The sequence below is a fragment of the Colletes gigas genome, unplaced genomic scaffold, assembly GCF_013123115.1.
Source record: "Colletes gigas isolate AHSC1104 unplaced genomic scaffold, ASM1312311v1 Colletes_gigas_Sc00019, whole genome shotgun sequence".
In the NCBI taxonomy this organism is placed as follows: domain Eukaryota; kingdom Metazoa; phylum Arthropoda; class Insecta; order Hymenoptera; family Colletidae; genus Colletes; species Colletes gigas.
Window position 1 is genome coordinate 934449 of NW_025106648.1, and position 22049 is coordinate 956497.

A 22049-nucleotide genomic window follows, 5' to 3' on the forward strand; every position below is an offset into this window, starting at 1 on the left:
CCATTTAATGCTCTTTTATATCTTACATTTGTCATTTACTCGTGATCTAAAAGTATCGTTTTATTAGGAAATATTATTTATAATTCATGTCGATTGTGATTGTTAATTAAATGTTGTAATCCACTAGTAATTTACATTCTTTTTAAAAAAAATAGATTTGTAACACTTACTAATTCATAATAAATCAGTATTATGATTTACTTGTGATCTATCAGCTATTGAGTTTTGTAAATTAATATAATTTGTGACTTCCGCTAATTTACTATAACCTACTATTGTGAATATGTCTTTTTATGCATGATATTGTGATCCACTTGGATGAACAGAGTTTATGAATTCTACTGCACTAGTTGTGATTTATCAGCTACTCAGTTTTGTGTATTAATATATTATAATTTGTGATTTGCACTAATTCACTATAATCTACTGTTGTGAATGTCTCTTTATGCATGATATTGTGATCCACTTGGATGAATAGAGTTTATGAATTCTACTGTACTACTTGTAATCTATCATCTACTCAGCTATGCCAATTAATATAATTTGTGACTTCCAATAATTTACTATAATCTAGTATCATGAATATGCCTTTTTATGCATGATATTATGATCCACTTGAATGAACAGAGTTTATGAATTCTACTGTACCACGATAAAGCGATTGCAATAAACATTCTAATGTACTATAATCCAATTGCCAGTCGTTTTTTGCGGTTACACTATGTATAGTCGACGATGTCTATTTCTCTGGCTTCTTTTTCATCGCTTCCACAAGTTAAACTTGACAGAGTGGGATCAGTACGACATTTATTGGTTTATCAAGTTATCGGATGCCAGTGGTCATACATTACTTATTCTAAACTCAAATAGTCGTTGAACTTCACTCGAAGTTTCAAACAATATTAATACACTTCAAATCTTTTGCTTTCTAGAAATCAATAGCATCAAAAAAAGATTAATTTTCCCCTCTCTCTCTAAAAAAAAATACCTTCCCTCAAATTATTCTCTAACATAAAAATTCGTATTTTTGATCTACTCCAATTCTCTAAAATCAATTTTCAGCCCAGTTTAAAAACTCCCCAGGTGTCTCGATTTAGTTCCAAAATGGCCGGGACCATAAAACAGGTGAAAAATGACTGATTTTGCATTCGCTTTTACTACGGGTTCCTTTCCTCCATTGTGCCCCGAGGCACGTAGCCCAGGTTTCCCGGGATAAAATGCAGGACGGAACGTGTAAAAGTCAAACGGATTTCCGGTTATACTGCGGTGGCGCCCAAGACAAATTGAATCACGAATATAGACTCTCGAAGCGACGTTGGCACCGCCGACAAAAGGAGGCAAATGAAAGACAGTACGTACGTCCTGCAACGTTCACCGGGAAGGATCAAGGTACGAAATCTGGCGACGGTCCAGAATTCGCTCGAAACGGAACTCTGGAATCTTCTCGCCCCTTCCTGCCGCCCGGCGTCCGACAAATTAGGGTGCATTGAACTACTTGTTGTCCCAGCCACTCGGTTAAACAAAGCATCTCGCTGTGCTCCTTTCCTACCGAAATAGACGCCCTTAACAAGAACTTATTCTTTTCCTCGATTTTTCACTTTCCACGGAGTGTACAACTTCGCGAACAACTTCTGCCGCGTCGAAGAGTTCTACAGCAGTTCTTCGGTAATTTTTAAGGCTGATTTCCAGCAGCGTTAGGGGCGAACATTGGCATATAAACTCAACGGAAGTAACAAGCTGAATTATCTACAGTGCAGGGTATATCTCGTTGATTCTTTTATGTACTACGATGAAGTAGTTGAAGAAGTTTGCAAGATTCGAGTCGAGAGGCAGGGATGACCGAGGAAACAGTTTCAAGGCTTGTTGTTGCAATTTGCATTTCTCAGAATAGATGACTAGCACCGAGTATTAATTGGAGAAGATAATACGATGCAAGATTGCTATCTTGAGGTCACTATGTAGATTCAGATTATCGATAATTTGCATTTATATCAAATGCTTGGCTCTGTGTTTGTCCATTGGGACTCATCAGTATCATGTAGGGCAATTCTAGTAACTGGAGCAAACTGTTTCTCTGGTCCAAGATTTGATAGTTGTGTTGAGTTTTGAACGACAAACTTTTAAGGAAACATTTAATATAGTTGATCCAATGATTCAACGTTTTTTAAATGCATCATAATATGGGAAAATGGCTCAATGATCTCGATGGTGCCTTTCAAGTAAGCTTTGAACAAACAAGGCTCAAACTTGATCAAATGTTGGTTCTTCTGACGATTTTATTTGGTTACTATGATCTATAGTCAACGACAAACTTCTGAGAAAATGTTTAATATAGTTTCTAATGGTCCAATATTTATTTAAAGCATCATAACATGCGAAGGTGCAAGCTATGGCCATACAAAGCTCAAACTTTATCAAACTTCGGTTTTTCTAATAGTTTTCTAGAGTTACTTTGATTCCTATTGAACGACTAACTTCTGAGGAAATGTTCAATATAGTTTATAACGGTCCAACATTTTTTTAAAGCATCATACAAGGCTCAAACTTGATCAAACCTCAGTTCTTCTGATAGTTTGATAGGGTTACTTTGATTCCTGTTCAACAACAAACTTCTGAGGAAATTATTGATGTAGTTTCTAATGATCCAACATTTTTTTAATGCATCATAACACGTGAAGAAGCAAGCTACGACCAAACAAGGTTCAAACTTGGACAAACGTTAGTTTTTCTGATAGTTTTCTTTAGTTACTCTGATTTCTATTCAATGACTAACTTCTAAGGAAATGTTTGATGTAGTTTCTAATGGTCTAATGTTTCTTAAAAGCATCATAGTTTTCTTTGGTTACTTTGATTTCTATTCAACGACAAACTTCTAAGAAAATGTTTGATGTAATTTCTAATGGTCCAACGTGTCTTGAAAGTATCATACAAGACTCAAACTTGATAAAACCTTAATTCTTTTGATACTTTTCTTTGACTAGTTTGATTTCTGTTGAAAGTTTAACGATTTTGACACAAACTCCAGTCCAACGTGTTTTGAAAGTATTATACAAGGCTCAAACTTGATCAAACCTTAATTACTTTGATACTTTTCTTTGACTACTTTGATTTCAGTTGAAAGTTCAATGATTTTGACACAAACTCGATCGTGTTCGTTCACTATGGGACGTCTAGAAGTGTACGATATCGAGTGAAGTCTTTTCACCTGATAATAATCCGCGGGTTCGGTGAAAGGTTGCTGGGGGATCCTCAGCTTGAGTACGTGGCCGACCGGGACCACGACGTGGGGCACGCCCCACAGCCTCTCGACCTGGTGCTTGTCGGTGTCGTACGGCCGTTTATGGTCACGCCAGCTCGTTCTCAGGTCGTTGAATCGACGATTGATCGCGGTGGCCGCTGTGCTGGCGCCGTCTTCGCCGACATCGTCGAACGCCAGGTCGAAACGACGACTGTTCACGGTGGCCGCGGTGCTGGAGCTGGAGCTGTCTTCGCCGATGTCGTCGAACACCAGATCGTCCTCCTGCAGGGTCAGCCCCAGCACCAGAGGCAGCAGCAGGAAGCACGCGAGCAGGTAAGGATTCTTCATCTTTCAGGGGAGATTGCTTGGGTCGCTGCTATCATATCATGCTGACCAGCCTGCAAACAAACAGTTCACGCGTGTTAGATTCATCCTAATACATTTTTAACATTTAGGGATGTCGTGATGCAATTTACGGGAGAAACTCAATTCTTTTTACTGTAACCTTCAATCAAATAAAAAATCAGTGTAAAGTTCTTCTGTTAGGTGGAGGATACTATAAGGGTTGGGGTAGTTCCATTAATTAATTTTATAGCGTTCGATTCTTTGTATTAAAATTAAATGAGAAGCTTGAGCTTTGGTGCTTTCAACGGGTTCATCGACTTCTTAAATGTGGATAATTTCAGATTTAGTATGGAAATCGGTGTTTCGAGATGACACATGTGTCGTTCGCGTGTTGGGAAATTGAAACGACGAGGATCGACTGTAGTTCGATACCGTTCATCGAACGGTAGAGTCTTGGTACGTCGGTGTAAAAATAGTAATGATAACAACAGTCTGGTATGATGCATACGATCACGTACGGTCACTAACAGCGACGCATATCGCGTATGATTACTCATTAAATACTGTCACGTGTCGTTAGATCAGATATAAACTCGTTCGTGTCCAACACAGGAAACGCGGCGTCCGAAATAATCGGACGTAACAGTATAATATTAATAAGCGAGCAACGAAACATCGTGTCGAACAACCTGACGAATTTAAATTTGGAATAACGTCCGAATACCGAGATCTTCGATGTTCATTTTTAATACGCGACCGTTAAATTATTCGAATCGTCTCGTTGTCGGCGGAAGAGACGCTAAAACGGTCTGGTGAATACGTTCAACCGATGGTAATCAATCGCGGCAGCTCTACCATAATTCTTCGCCTAGTTCTTTCGTCGTAAGTCACCGGTTTCTCATCAGTCGGGGCTGGCGCGACCGTTTGGCCGTTGCAAAGAACAATGGAACGTTTTGGTGTGCGAGGGCGCGCGGAGAGCGAGTGCAGCATCCAGTAGCCAGCCAATGATAGCCAATAAAACCTTTCATTGCATTTTTATTTCCTCTTATTGCTCGTTCCGTCGAGGACCATTAATTGGCGGAGCCGGACAATGAGGACCTCAGAGTTAAGTCGAGGTAGTCGACGCTTTCATGGGGAAATAAATCGTCGGATCTCCATGATCGTTTTCATTAAAGCAAATTCTGCAACGACGGGCCACGAGAACCTTCGATCGTGGCCCACTGAAACGTCGCGAACAATGCGCCGTTCAATGAGCTACGAACGTGTACAGCACGAAAGAAATCGACGATACTCGTTTTCTCTGCTTCCTCTTTTCATCGATTTTCGTTCCTAACGACGAACACCGTGTCGTTCTCTGATAGGGCGCTATTGTGATCCACGTTGCTTTGTGATAGGTGCAGCACAGTGTCTTGCGCTGCTCTTTGCGAATGTTGCGTTATGTATTCTTCATCGGTAGATCGGTACAGGATTATATTATTCATCGATTGATACTTTTTCTGTCGAGACAAACCCCTAAAATCGACCACGAAAACTTTGCTTTTAGATAATTGGAAACTAGCATACCCACTATTTATTTTGTTTAATATCTAATCTGTCACAGTGAATGAGTTAGGTAACCAGTGTGACCCCTCACTATTTCACCCCATATAACAGTTTTTTAATAGCGACAATAAAAAGTCCACGTCTCAATTCACCGATCGCAAACGTGCTAACGACGCCTCGAACAGGCGGCTCTATACAGGGGGGGGCATAAATTATACATCTTTACTGGTGAGCTAGAATCCCGAATAAGGCGGAGGAAAGGCTCGGGTTAAGCAGCGTATAAATCGAGTTACAGGCTAATCGAAAGGAGGGCGACGCAATTTACTAGCCACTTCCAGGAAACCCTGAAGACTGCCAACGGTACGAGAAGTCTGCTACTCGTAGGTGGAGACAATCGAGCCTGCGTCCGCATTTACATACGTCGTTGGACTTCTGCAACGGTCTCATTATCCTGCCCGCCGCCACGCATACGCCACAAAGTGGTGAACATCGCAAACTGTCGCAGTAAATTATCTACTCGATCTACGCGTATCTTCCATGCCTTTATATGTTTCGATTCTTGAATTCTTTTGACTAAATTTTACGACGGTCAGGGGAAACCCACACGTATTGTAGCCACGAAATTGCGATGGCGTCTGTTTTGATTTATGGGACTCGTTATTTGTTAGCAATTTATGTCGAATCTGATGTTAAGATACGAATACATAGATATTCTAATTAACAGTTTGATTACTAAAGAGGGTGTTTAGTCATCTCTGGGAAAAATTTTAATGGGAGATTCTAGAGACCAAAATAAGACGAAAATCAAGAATATCAATTTGTTGATTGAGGCTTCGTTAAACAGTTATTTACGTTTAATGTTCCGCCTATAGAACGGTAATCTGCGAGTAGCTGCGTGCGCATGATAATGGTTCTACAAGCGGAACTTTAAACGTTAATAACTTTTTAATGAAGACTCAATCAACAAATTAGTATCCTTGATTTTTGTCTTATTTTGACCTCTATAATCTCCCATTAAAATTTCTTCCAGAGGTGTCCAAACTTTTTCTAAAAAGTTTGACGTTGGAGTGTAGAGATATGGATATATGTTTGAAGTAAATATGATATTTAACTACAAGTGACTCTAAAATACAAATTTGTATATCGAATAAAATAAAATAATATTAAATGCAATATAACATCAAATAATATATTTCTACGTAAGATAATATTAAATGTACTCAAGCTAGGTGTATATACTGGTTTATTTACCCCAATCTATATTCATAGACACATCGTCCAGATACCAAGTAACTTTTCGTGAGACTATTATCGTACTCGATGGGATACACTCGTGCATGGATAAATAATAACGTTGTAAGATGGAAATTCTAACGATCCGGTGATGGGATACTATCGAGTTTATCACAAAAGACGAATTACGTTGATTCTACTCGAATTCCAGGAGCGGAAGTTGTACGTCTGGTAGCTGAACGTAGAACGTTGAGGGAAGTTCGCGCCATTGTTTGCGGACTGCTCGCGCTAGAACACGATTCTCGTTCATTCACTGACGAGGAAAATGTCGAGAAGTATGATTCCTTTCAGGGTGCCATTGTTCTCCGTCCGAGGTTGTGTGGATTGATCGAACGACGGGGTGCTTTATATGTAAGGTATTAGAAGACCAGTTTCGAGGAACCATTAGTACGAAAACTTTTCTAACGGTTCCTCGTGGCACAGATATCCGTTAAACTTCGATACGCGAGACTCCGGGACAGAATAAACTTTCTAACATACTAGGATGAGTATAAGGTGCAATACTACTTTTTGCGACACTTGGAATACGAAAGCTGCCAATCCGGTAGCAAGACCTCTTATTAACAAGTTGACTGCAAGTTTCCTGCGTTTACAGATGTCCCTAACAATTGTTTATGTTAAAAAAACAAAGGATTTTTTCATTGTAAATCATTTTGAAGCACCGGGGACCACCATAACAGCGAATGTGTAAATTGTTAGCGGAAACTATGTAGAAAAATGAATTATTAAGGGGGTATTCTTCTGTGAACCTTTCAAAAAATCGATTTCTTTTTTTTATAATTTTTTAAAAATATATTTGCAAAACCTTGTGCATGAACTTATAAAATTAATGAAGTTATGTTAAGTCAACGTCCTTGTTATAGGGGTACAATATTTTAAAACCTTTTTTTCGAAACTATGTTTACCAGAACAGTGTCCATGATATCTCAAAATCTATTTGACTAATTAGTTTAAAATTTTAGGTTTAAAATTTTACATTCAGTATGACTATAGTTCGTATCGAAAGGGACACAATTTTTATTTTCTATCTTTTTTTAGGTACCCAAAATTAAAAAAAAACATGAAAAAATCGAGAACCAAACATCAAAGTGTTGACAGTTTTTTAATTATCGACTTTTTGCTTTTGTTTTGCTGCTGGCTATAGTCAAATTCATATCAATCAAGAATCTTTCACGGTTTGAACCACTGGAAACATGAACACCGTGACACGACCTTTTTTGAAAGCAACTATGTTTGAGAGTATGCACTGCCATCAAAGTAGGATCTCTTCAAAAAAACAAAAAATGGCAAAATGGCAGCTATTTTACGAAAAAATACTGAATATTTTCATATATTCGGTTGCTTTTTTGTTAATAAAAAAAAAAGTATTGCATACATCGCAACTATCCTAGTTCATGCTATATGGAGACCAGTTCTAAAGATACTGTATAAATTTCATGTTGATATCTTGAATAGTTTTTTTGTTATCACATACACAGTGCCGAAAAATGTAGTTTCGAGAAAAGCAGCTTTAAAGTTTCACGTCCAGTTGTTATTTCCGAATTTCAATTTAATATTTGGTAGATATACTTTCGAGACTACATATTAAAAGAAAACGCAAAAAAAAATTCAATTTTTTTAATCCCACAAAGTAGAAAGGCAACTTAAAATTTTACGTCCAGTTATACCTGCGCATGGTACATTACAGCAGGCTATAACTTCGTTAATTTTTCAAATTTCAATTTAATATTTGGTAGACATATTTTCGAGACTACATATTAAAAGAAAACGCAAAAAAAAATTCGTTTTTTTAAATCCTACAAAGTAGAAAGGCCCCTTAAGAATACCGAAAAAGTGCTTTGCATTCGACTCACCCTGTTTGCCGTATGCTCGACGAGCAGCCTCGCTTCGACTAAATTTACCAGTAGGCTAATAAAATATCCATACTCGACCCAAAACCGTGCATCGACGCGAGGAACCGAGTCCCTTAGTCGCTTTTTCTTATTATTCAAAGAAACACTCGCACGGTCCGATCGAATCGCGATTTCGATGCGAGCCAGCGCCGGTGAGCCCGACCACATTCCCAATACGTAATACGATAAAACATTCGCGTTCGACCGAAACCCGCATACGACGTAGCATGACGCGAAGCCCGCCTCCTCCGCGAAGGGTTAACACACTCGAGAGGCAGTCTGAGAGTCGTCCGCGGGTCCCCACGGCGCGCTCGAGAGCGGCTTCCTTCTCTGTTAAGGGTGAAAAATCAAGACCAGGAGGAATCTACCTATTCTATCGGCGATCAGGTACGCATACCTCGCGTGTCAACCACCTCGCGCGGCGGTCGTTTCGCAAAAAAACCGCCGCGAGTTTTATCGCCCAAGGTGAGGTGCGCGTATCTGGCGACAAGTGGACGCGCGCAGAATCGAAGAACAGTCGGTTGTCTGTCAGACTCCGGGGCGCCCAGCGGAAGTACATACACACGCGTATATACCTGGACGATACACCCACACTCGGAACACGATCGACGAATGTCACGTCCCAGTCGACGTCGCGACCTCCTAGGCCACCGTGTAAAACTTATGATCGAAGCAACACGTGCCTATGTCCGATCCATCGATCCTCCAGCCCCAGCCACGTCCAGCCGGAAACCACATACCGACGGAGTTCGGCGAATTTTTTAATTCAAAATTTCCCATTCCCGCGTTATTGTGAATAATTATCAACTTAATTGTATTTATACACTTTTTGCAATGTTAAAAGAAAAATTGAAAATATTCGGAAGAATTGAAATTTATTTAGTGATTGGGGCACTTTTCTTTATTTTATTATTAATTTTTAATTAAATTATTTAGAATCCTGTGTGGGATATCTGCCCGAGGTTCTATTCATTTTTTAATGATATTGTCACTGATTAATTTCTCTTCATAGTAAACTCTACTTGCAAGAATATTTCATAGATTCTCGATGCAGTTCAAATCGAGGATCACGTTCTAAACGATGCATAATAGCAATTTTTAACGGGACACCATCTCGACTGCAAATTCCTTCTAACTAAATGTGCAAAAAGAATTATGCATTCATTTAACAAACCTAAGATGACCTTCACAGCTTGGAAAAATCACAAATTAAATTACTTGTAGTTAACTCAAAGCTGTGTGAATTTCTCTTACAGAATTTTTTAGTAACTTCAACCATTAACAGATACCCGTATAACTTCATCCCTTTAATCACAATATCGTTCAATTCTTCGTTGAATTCTAACACTTTTCTTTTATCCAAGAATTTCATTTCAGTATCAGGCTTAGTACAAGTTTACGAAATGAATATTTCATATGAAAATTGAATTTTACGCGACGTAACGGTTACTGTTACCAACGTTATCTAATAACGTGACGTGAAACTCACCGATAAACAATGGTAAATGTTGTCCGATGCAGCTCGAGTTCGACGATCACGCGAGAAACCGACGCTGTCGCTTGTCGCGAAGAGACTGACGATTTTCTGGCCGATCGGCGGCTATACAATTAGCGGAGTACCTGAGGTTGTTTGAGTCATCCTGTTTTTGGCCTTTGCCACAGGATTACTCAACTGTAAGTAAGGTAGGAATGAGTCTCAAGGTGTGAACTGTAGATTTACGTGCCAGGTCAACATCCTTTCGATTCTTTTCTTTGTGTGCAGACTGATTCATTTTAAACGATTCACGCAACTAACAAATGTTCTTATCTTTTCTACTATTTAGTTTAATTGTCATTTCTTTATACTGTTTATATTTAATTAGATTTTATGCAAGAGAACTTCAGACGTCGTGTCACGATAAAGATGAGACTTTCATAAATTTTACGATTTCGAAAATTAATTGTTGCTTGTGAACATAGAATATATATACAAAGAGTAATTACGATAAATACCTGTCGTGACAAATTTGTTTAGTCGTGGATTTAACTATACTTGCTGTGACTCACCCGAAACATAAAGAAAATATCGAGTCAACAACAAAGAATAACAATCTTGACACAAAATACATTTTTGTAATTGTTTTTAGGGTACACGATCTGGACCAGCAGTAAAATAAATGTTTCTAAACATTCCAATTAATGTATCTAAGTTTTATTCAGAGTACATTTCCCCAGCTCCCTGCTGTACTTTCTTTGATGCAATTTTCTTGCAATTTCATTGCACGGTGAAAAATTAATTCGGGCCTTGGCGGTCCCAGGAGTTGAATTCTTTAAAACTATTGCACGAAAATTCGCATGATAAAAGAGGTTCCGCTGCAGCGAAATAATTAACGAGAATCTATAGCTTCCGCTATTTTTCGTTCCGGGCTGGGGCGATAAATCGCTACTCGGAAAATGGCACGAATTTTTAACCACGTCCCTTCCTTCGCGCGAAATACACTAGGCATCGCGCCAATCCATAACTCATTTTTCGGTTACGTTTATTAAAAGAGCGGTTTTTGACATTCGAATCGCGAGTACAATAAAGAAGAATGGCCTGTTGATCACTTTAATCTACCATGATCGGTCATCTGACGATTTATATTTTTTTGTAACAAAACTGGACAAAATTTAGTATGAAATTCTGGTTAGCTTTCGATGTAAATACAAAATATATAGGAAAGATGAAGCAGAGTATCTTCAGTTTCTCCTGTTTTAAAGCAGTCTATTAACGCGTGTTAAAAATAATATAACTTTAGACACATGCATTTTCGAAGTTATTAGTGCTTTTTGCATAACTGAACCATCATTAGAAGCGGAAAAGCTCCCTCTTTAAGACGGTTTTTGGTTTTCGTTGATGCGACTTTCCGTTTTCGAGATATCGTAATTTATGTAGAAGGTAATTTTTTCTCTATTTACTGCGAGCACGTGCGGTCAATGACCTCGCGATGTAAACAATGAAAGGTAAACAAACGCTTCGAACTCTTATATCTCTGGAACTAATTACGCTATCGACTTGTACGAACGCTCATTTTAAAGGGCATTTCATCCCCTATTCGATGACTATACCAATTACTATAATTTACGCTGTCTTCTGTGTTTATTTTTAAATTTACTTTGATACTATGCACCCAAAGAAGTTTCAGCAACTCCTATTGATCATACAACTGGTGTACCATAAAACTTGATTATAAATTATTTATTTAACTGAAATAAGAATTTAAATTTGTATACAGGATGTTCGCCTACTTACTAGCCAGCATTTTTTTCGTAAGTAATTGTTTTCTCTGGAACTATCTCCTATCCGATGAAAATTAAAATATTTCGACCGTAGTTCGTAAATTTTCTGTATTAAGTTAAAGTACTATACACATTTACAGTAAAATTATTGAATATTTTTGTACAGATTTGAAAAATTCACGTTTTAAGGAGGAATATGTGATATAAAAGAGATATCTTACGAACAATCATAACTTTCTATACATATAATGCAAAAATTTCAAGTACGTTGCCTCGTTAAATAGACAAAAATGGGTATACATGAAGGGTCGGTGGGTTGTATTAAATATCTCATAAATTATTAATCGTCTGTTCTCAATACCGGTCACAATTATCTTCAGCCTTTCGAGCTGCATCGTTGCGAAAAAGCTCATCAAAAAGTCAGCGTTACACTTCGGAATCTTACCGCGTTGGAATTAATAATTGTGTGGATGTTTGCGATAGGATGACCGCAATCGCGTCGCAGTTTTCGCGCGTGCAAACGAATAAGATTATTTGTTCGGCATACGAATCACCTGGCCAGGCGTATTATGCCCGCATGTAAATGCGATATTTGCATTTTGCAATTATAGAACAGTATGTAGGCCATCGTCGTGATAATAAAGACGCGGGGATCGTTCGGCGAAATTGCGTTTCCTTTGGAGAAGCCACGCTGCCGGGCAAAATTGCCACGCATCGCTTTCGCGCGAGCAATCGCTCCCCGCCTAATCGAAATTCCAATTAAACGCATAACCTTTGACACGCGGTCCGTTTGTAGGGCCCTTATCGCGTCTGGCAAGGTCTCGAAAAACGAATGTTGGAAATTCAATCGACCGACACCGCATAAAATAAAAAAAAAAACGTAATATTTTAAAACGAAATTTTTTTGCGAATAACGAATAAAATTTTTAGATACACTCGTAAACTAACTTTTGCCCGCGGTATCGATCGCCTGGATGTCTCCCGAGGGATTAACTGCTCTGCCCAAAAATTAAGCCGATTACGATTTGCTCCGCGCTGTAGTTCTTTGCTAAATGAGGATTAAAAAAGGCTGATAGAGAGAATTATTGCGGAGCTTTATGACGTTGTATCTTTCTACGGATGCATCTGCAAAGTGCAGCTGCAATTAGAGAATATTCTGATGTACATTACGTTTCTAGGGTAATTATTCTCTTTTGTTAATATTTTTATTTACGATGTAAGAAATACATATCCAGATCCTATTTTGCAAAAAACAAATTTACGAACAATTATCAGTTCATCGCCTCTTTTTAAATTTTATTAACGATTCAAAAAACAATTGCACGAGCGTGATCTCCATTGTTCCTCTAAAAATTGACAAAATTGACTCTTGGGGTTTCAGCCATGTTTCCGGGACTCTGTCGATGGGAGATCGATTGGGTGGCGGTAAATAGCGATCGATCGGTCGAACGGTTCGCGTCGCGACGCCCTAGCGGGCCCGGTGCCCGGATTAAATTCGAAATTAACGCAGGATGGTGCGACGCTGGACGATTTTCATCTCTGGCAACGGCCAGGAGGGCGTTATTAAACCAGTTTCGACGTTTCCGACGATTTAACGGCGTCGCTCGGGGCTTTGGCTCTCTCCAGCACCCGGGGCCACGGATCAGAATAGAGCGCTTAAATATAATCGCGTTTGGAATTCCGAGGACCACTCGTCCGCGTCGTGCTCGCCCACCTATACTCGAGAGTCGCCATGCTGTTCGACGTGTTTGAATAACGATTTTCGACGTTTTTCGTGAGATCATCGCTACTGATCTTCCCGTAAATCCTCTCACAAGTACAGAGAATTATTACAAAAATATAAAGATCTACGAGAAAACAAAAATCCAACTGAAATTGTACTATTCTAGTTTGAAGGTGTATTCCGGCCTGGAACTTCGAAAAAATCGACTTTCTTCGGTGGATGATTTCGAAACTGACTTCGATTCGCAAAAATATCGATGTTTGTGGAGGTTTGAATAGGTAGGATTTCGAAACTGTGTGTACAAAGCCGTGTATGGACTTCGAATTCGCAAGAATATCGAAGTTTGTAGAGGTTTGAATAGGTGGGATTTCGAAACTCTGTATGGACTTCGATTCGCAAAAATATCGAAGTTTCTAGAGGTTTGAATAGGTTTGTTACTGATAGTCGAGCAGCATAGTTAAAACTTTAAACTCGTTTTTCTCGAAATTTTATTTCGATTGGCTTCAAATTGCACAAAAATCTTCAGAGACATATTTTTATCGGTGAAACTAGAACAATTAAAAACTACTGACTTCTATTATTTAATTATCCTATTTCGAGCGATAGAAACATGTCTACTGAAGATTTTTGAAGATTTCAGCCAACTAAATTTTAAGATATCGTATCGGCAAGGTCTAGGTTAGGTCTATTTTTTTTAAATAGCAATCTAAAATAAAATATTACTGAAAGTAAATGGCCTTCATAGAAATATAAATATAAATACAGTAAGCCCTCATCCCTGTGATTCTGACATCGTCTCATGAACTTTAAATACTACTATTTTAAAAATAAATCGAGGACAATCTCGAGATACGGAGAATCGAAACGACAGTCGAGGCGTTGAGAATGGGGGGGAAAAAAAATCGAAGAAAGAAGTCTTTCAAGATACATAAATGCACCATCAACGCTGGGCAGGGTTAAAAGATCAAAATCGCGTGTTATCGAAGACGACTGCGTGGATGGCCAGCGAACAGGGCATCGATTGTTCCGTGCGAGCAATAACTTTGTCTATTCACGCCAGAAGCGTGCCCCGGTCGGCTCGCGTTACAAAATTACTCGTACGAAGTTGCCCGGCTCTGTAACTGCGCCACGCTAATCGAAGTAACACACATACGGCCGAGTTGCGGAGCACAATTATCGCACTGAGCACGGAGCAACGGCGACGTACACGATACACGTAGCCGGCCATATTTTTCCACATTCCTCGAACAACCGTGCACGCTCGATTACATGATCAATCATAAACGCTGCCCCGATAAACTTGTGCAAATCAGGCGCGCAGACGCGACGGAGAATCATAAATCTCGGCCCAAAGGAATAATTAATGGCCGCGGTAATTAACCGTATCGATTCCGCGCGGCAATTTCATGAGTCGGCGAATCGGAAAATCGAAGGAAAAATGAAGTACAATGGAGGAGTTCGATATAACCGGGACTTCCGGTAGACCCTCCAGTCGCCATAGGTGACGTTTCATTAATATCGCGTACTGAGGCGAAATTCTTGTACGGATGAAAATTTCGAAACACGAATAAAACATTGACAATCTGTTATCCGTGAGTGGTTGAACAAATATTAGATTTTCAATTTTGGTTGCAAGTGTTGGGACACTTGGCAGAAATATTGTCAGTCTTTGGATTATTTGGGTGAGAAAATTATTTATATGAGCACCTCTTTCTTTAAAACAATGGATTATTTGTTAAAATAAACTACTGTCAATTGTTATTCACAACCTAAAGTGGCTGACAATTTTATTGAAAATTAATATTGTCAGTCTTTGGATTATTGTATGGGGTGAGAAAATTATTTTTATGAGCATCTTTTCCTTTAAAACAATGGATTATTTGTTAAAATAAACTACTGTCAATTGTTATTCACAACCGGAAGTGGTTGACAATTTTATTGAAAAGATGAACACCAATATTCATGTTATAATGATGTACCAAGTTAATATATCTATATCGATACAAAGTTTGATCAGACTAGACGAATGTTCCTTATTAGTTTCTTATCGCTAGCTATAAAATTACTAATAAAGCCAGTATGGAAATTTGATATATCTTTAGGGGATCGTAAAACTTGTACCGTTCATTCTGCATATTGATTTTAAGAACACGCGCAAAGATACATACCACATTTTATATACGGTTACCATGTTTATCTTGTAAAATCCTGGACATTTAATTATCGATAAATCTGCTGATAATGACATGTGCAAAACAGTGACAGCTATCTGTCTCAGCGAAGTCTCGATAAAGATATATGGCGGTAGCATGGATTCTATGAATCAGGTCATTTCTGATAAATCTTTGCGAAACTCATTTTTTCGTAAATTGAATTACATCATCAATAAAGGAAAATTAAGAATAAAAAATCAAGACCAAAAACTCTGAAAGGAATTATTCTTTTAAATATTTAGAATGAGTATCTTTGTGAAGTGACCTTTCACCGTGAATTTTATCATGTTTCGATGTTGATATCGTTTATAAGAGTTGTTTACAGGAATTTTCATGACGAGATTTAAAAATCGTTTATTCCGTGTTCCAGCGCGATTATTTTATCGTGTTCTGGCAACGATTGTTATCGAAACATATTATGCGTATCGTTGCAAAATGTTTGCACTCCGTTTTTCCGGATACACCTTCCATTTGAGTTCCTTAGCATCCGGCAGGTTTATATTGCGAAGAATATTATCGGGTGCTTCGATTATCTGTTTGACTTTCACCTTGCAATCTCGATGTGCAGCAGGCTCGACAAGCCTCGCGATGTTGATTCAAGCTGGTGTTTTCCAGAGCGGGGAACGCAGAAGAAACTTTTTACGCAGGAAGATGTGGATAACTTAAACATTTATTTATAGGAACACGTTCAACGTCAAAGTTCAAAGTTGAAGTAGCATAACAATCCGAGTAATTAGCGAAGTTTGTTATGAATATTATAAAAATTGCCAAAGTCCAGTAGCTTCTTGCGTTTTGAGTAAATTGAACGGCGATTAATAAATTACAAAAATAAGGTGAATTTTGTGACATCTGTGAGCCTCGTGAGACAATATTCGTGTCAAGAATTCTTGAATCATTTTACATAAATAAAATATTGTTGATTTTTCCTATGATAAAGATGGTGTTATTTCTCGACCACGATGGCGTGGAAAAACGTTGACACTGCGTCTGCTCAAGGAAACGCGTCTCGTTAGCGGATCCTACAGCTTGGTACTGCGTGAATGACGCGTAACGAGCTGATAAATACTATCGTTAACCTTATTCTCGAATCAGAGACGAATTACGGGCGTTGATTGACTATGATTCAGCTTGATTTATAGTTGCGTTCTAATGTCCCGCGCCACGAACAGCTGACACTCCGATCGACGTACTTTGACAGCGAGACGCGTGTAAAATCACCATCCCGTTCTGGCTTCCTTCGATACTTGACCCTACGCAGATGACGTCGTTGATCATTCAATGCACTTAGGCATGAGGTCATACTGTACTTCGGTAAGACGTGGCAGTCATGAAATAGCAGTCGAGTATCGTGGAACACACGATATCTCAATGGACCCGTGTCTCGAGCGCAAGAAACGTAATAATACCTTGTCGGCGAACTTAATCCCTTCAGGGATACCGACACACGCATACGTTATATTCAGTTTTTACATTATTTCGCCTCCATTTTACGTTTTCATTGCGTAGATTACGCGCACATAAGATAATACGGAACAAAGAACCCTAAAGTCCTCTTTAAACCACGTTATGCCGCGCAAACGATACAGGTTTTGCACTTCAAATTAATTCTTTTCGCCATTTTGTCGCTTTTTATTAGCGAGCTAGAGCACTCGAAAGGCGATCAATTGATACTTTTAATGTTATGACGTTATACCCCATAAACGATATAGGTTTTGCATACTAAATTAATTCTTTTCGCCATTTTGTTATTTTTTGTGACTTTATTAGCAAGCTAGAGCATTCGAAAGTCGATCAAATAATACTTTTAGCATTGTACAAAATTTATTACTCGATCGATGGTTTGTAATCTTTGCAAACGATACCGGTTTTAAACTTCAAATTAATTCTTTTCGCCATTTTGTCGCTTTTTATTAGCGAGCTAGAGCACTCGAAAGGCGATCAATTGATACTTTTAATGTTATGACGTTATACCCCATAAACGATATAGGTTTTGCATACTAAATTAATTCTCTTCGCCATTTTGTCATTTCTTGCGACTTTATTAGCAAGCCAGAGCATTCGAAAGGCGATCAACTGAAATATCTTTAGTGTTACCATGTTATATCTCATAAACGATACAGATTTTGCACTCGGAATTAATTCTCTTCGCCATTTTGTCATTTCTTGCGACTTTATTAGCAAGCCAGAGCATTCGAAAGGCGATCAACTGAGATACCTTTAGTGTTACCATGTTATATCACACAAACGATGCAGATTTTGCACTCCAAATTAATTCTCTTCGCCATTTTGTCATTTCTGTGACTTTATTAGCAAGTTAGAGCATTCGAAAGTCGATCAACTGATACTTTTAACATTGCACAAAATGTATTACTTGATCAATGGCGTGTAATTCTCGCAAACGGACAAAATGGCGACAGTGATATTTGAAAAATTAAAACACTGCCGTCAATGTCGACGAAAGCGTTAACGAGCACGTCTGCAAAACGGCGTTCAAAGGAAAATCCAGCCCCGATACGAGCATTTCGGGCAACCTGACGCCCTTTGGGCTATTGATCGTCGTCTGAAACTCGCGACGAGCCCTCCGAGCCACGCACAGCTCGCGCAAATTGGTTAACACGCCGTCCCGTCGTAACAAGTCCCGCGAGCGGTTTTTTCGTTTCGCGGAACGGAAAAATCTAACGGTCGCGCGAATTATACGCGGCTCGGATCGACGGATCGCGTTCGCCACGATCGAATAGCCGCCGCCGATTTTTCCATTTCCGTAATCCCCTTTCGCGCCAAAACCAATAGATCGAAATAAAAATCGCGACGCTCCATTGTAGCCACTGTTCAGAATTGTTAACACTGGATCCACAAAGGGACTCAAAATCACTTATTTTTTGCCATTCGTTGCAATGACTAGACTGGAAATTTTAATTTTCAAAAAACCTCAGAATACACTTCAATACGTAAAAATATAAGAAATATCTTCAAGTAAGAATAATTATATTTATGAATTGAGACACCCCTTTACAAAACCCCCATTTCGTAAATTCTTCAATAAAAGTATCAATTTGGATTCTCAGTAGATTCTATTTTCTGAAATTTGAAATTTCCTGCGAATAATTATATAACACGATTTTCTTTCTTTTTGTTTCGGGGGTAAAATTTGCACGAATTTAGGTAAATTCGTAAAACCAGAACCAATAGATCGAAATAAATATCGCGACGCTCCATTGTAGCCACTGTTCAGAATTGTTAACACTGGATCCACAAAGGGACTCAAAATCACTTATTTTTTGCCATTCGTTGCAATGACTAGACTGGAAATTTTAATTTTCAAAAAACCTCAGAATACACTTCAATACGTAAAAATATAAGAAATATCTTCAAGTAAGAATAATTATATTTATGAATTGAGACAACCCTTTACAAAACCCCCATTTCGTCAATTCTTCAATAAAAGTATGAATTTGAATTCTCAGTAGATTTTATTTTCTGAAATTTGAAATTTCCTGCGAATAATTTTATGAAATGCTTTTCTTTCTTTTTGTTTCGTGTGTAAAATTTGCACGAATTTAGGTAAATTTTTAATGTGAAAATTTTCACAACAAATTTGTTAAGGGTTACATTATAGTTGCAGTTGGAGTTTCTAAAAGTTTTACCATTTTCCACGAGCATCGCGCGTTCGCTAGACTATCTCCTTAATACAGGGGGCGGAAACTCTGGTCAACGAAGCTGATGTCTGACGGGATTAGCTCGTAACGTTTCGCTCATCGGCTTAAAAATAATTTATGACTCACTCGATAGTAAAAAGGAGAGAGAAAACGAGCCAGCGAGACAAGCGAATGAATAATTTCGTTCCGTTCACAAAAGAATAATTTCGGTCGTACGAAGTACCGTTGGACCAGGCCGGATAACGTACTATTTGCTCGAGTTTCTATTTACCCTTAGTCGTCCTGTTTCTAAATTACCTGTCCAAAAGGACGACGCCCGAATGGAATTCAGGAAGTTGCAGCTGCATCACTGAATTACTCAACGACCAGACCACACTTTTATCGTCGGTTAACTATAAAACTGGGACGGGGGAAAATTTAATTTCGATAATAAATAACCAATTAAATCAATCAGGTAGTAATTTATTAACCCCTAGACGATCGAACAGTTAAACTTGCATATTTATTGTAAAATATTTAAGCCTTTAACGCGCTGACCATACTATCGATTGAAATTATTAATAATTTTATGAAAGTGTATATACAAATAGTATTCGCGTTCGAGGGCTGAAAACTACCCCGAAAGTAATGTCGTTTAAAAATATTATTTATTAACTACAACAGAAGTGCAAGGGAAAATTTGTTTATTTTTTAATCTACTTTGAAATTTTTGGTATTGGTCAGTTTTTAAACTGTGTAAAAAAAAATTTCTGGATCTGTAATAAGTAGTAGGTTTGAATTGGTATACCAGAAATACTTACAGGTATAAAAATTTAAATTGTAGCATTTCTCGAAAAATGAAAATTTATTTTCGAATGTAATGTCACAGCTTTATATTTTCTCATAGATATGAGAATAAATATTGCATACTACTCAGCTTGAGCGACAGCGACCGAATGCTATCGGCGAGAACCGAAACATCCCCTTTCTTGCATTGTTTTCCTTTGACATGCCCCATTTTTCAAGAACTGGCGACACTAGTGATAAAGAGCACACACACAAGTATATAAAAAAAAGGTTAAATTCAGAAATCGTTAAAACTGATATTCCCTCTTTTTCTTTTGCATACTTCGGTTGTTAAAGTTTGATAATTAAAACACTAAATAGGGAGAAATGTTCGTATCTGTAATGTTTTCTGACAGATGCCATTAATTGTCACGAAAAAAACAAAGATCTCTTCTGAATACGTGATACTTATTATTTTACGTAATCGTTTTGTATTAAAAAGTAATCTTAAAGTCGATGTATATTACAGAAACAACAGATGCTTATTTGATACTTATTTTTAGGGAAGATGGAATAATCCTTTTAAGAACTAACGTGTTGCAAAGATCTGACTGTGGTATTGAATCTCAGTTCGTACGTTCGATGAAACTTGGCTCTACAGACATTGCATCACTGATAAAATGGAGAACTTCGCGTTCGAATCGCGAATCAAGTTCAGACGGACTATGGACTCCAGGCGCCACGGAAACGCCGATCGCGAATAAAATTGACAAACGACTAGAAAACGGAGCAATTAAACCATATTTCGTCCATCTCGTGCGATAAGCTCTGCTCGTGCTAATATTAGACGGAGATTGCGTACGAACGACCTGTTTCGCGAGCGATCGACGTTTTGCCATATCGATACCCACGATCTTGGTGGCGTCTACAGAATCTTCAACTGTAAATGGACAATTTTTCATATTAACAATAAGAAATTACCACAGAAAACTAAGATTCCATTTAACATTGGCTTTGAGAAGATACAGAAAAGGTAACTTCAATTTTTAAATTTTCTTTAAGAAAGTGTTTTTCTTAGAAATCGAAAAGTAGATGAGTCTTAAATTTTCGTCTTATTTTAATAATCTTTTAAATGATTAATCAAATATAGTCAAATATTCTGCGTATCGATGGACGTTTCATCGAACATCTCGACCGTGAATTTTTTATCGCGCACAGGGTCCAGCCAGCAGGCGTTTACATTTTCAAGAAACGCCATCGGGCCACACGTGACGCCGTTGCATCCATAATCCATGCCTCTGTATACACGAAAGACGGTTTACTCAGCTTTTATTCTTCCAGATGCTGCGGCGACTTGGAAAACAGAGCGCCGTCTTTTTTCAGCCGAGCCGACGAACAACATCCCGTTCGCGGCGAAACGTAATCGCGTTCCTCTCGATGAATACGATGACAGAGACCCGTGGCGTCGAGTTTTTATCGACCCGTCTACGTAGTGCTACGTTTTTACATTTATGAAGGTTGGCAACCATGACCCTAGTACTGTGACCTTTAATTCGTTGGAGACGCAAACTATTCGCTACATTTTCACAATCTGCACAACCTGTAAACTACTAACGTAGTACTACGTGCTTTGTTTTCATAGCATTACAGCTTCTAATTGGTAAAAATTAAAGTCATCGATGTAATACTAAATTATCACAGTATTTGTAAGCTGAAAACTGTGAACGTAGTCCTACGTTTCTTCATTTATAAAGGTTGGAAATCATGACCCTACTTCTACAACTTTTAATTTATCGGAATTGCAAACTATTCATATAGTACTAAATTTTCTAGAATTGTACAAGCTGGACACTACCAACGTAGTACTACGTGCTTTGTTTTCATAGTATTACAGTTTTTAATTGGTAAAAATTAGAAGCCATCGATGTAATACTAAATTTTCACAGTATTTGTAAGCTGAAAACTCTGGGCGTAATACTACGTTTCTCCATGTATAAAGATTGACAACTATAACCTTACTTTTACAATTTTTAATTCGCTGAACTTGCAAACTGTTGGCTTAGTACTTCATTTTTTAGATCTGCACAAGCTGTCAATTACTAACGTAGTACTACGTTTTTTGTT

At 38.2% G+C, this 22049-nt stretch overlaps 1 protein-coding gene across 4 annotated transcripts in view; it reads right to left on the bottom strand.

Annotated features, from left to right (window-relative positions):
* Positions 1-22049, bottom strand: part of LOC122400650 (dystroglycan-like) — a 97281-nt gene that overhangs the window by 11421 nt on the left and 63811 nt on the right. For 3 of the 4 annotated variants that reach the window (XM_043402198.1, XM_043402195.1, XM_043402196.1), the window contains one exon: positions 3206-3636. In XM_043402198.1, coding sequence (XP_043258133.1) covers positions 3206-3586 — 381 coding nt within the window. In that variant the 5' untranslated portion in view covers positions 3587-3636. The remainder of the gene's footprint in view (positions 1-3205; positions 3637-22049) is intronic. The other variant, XM_043402197.1, reaches the window with a different exon arrangement.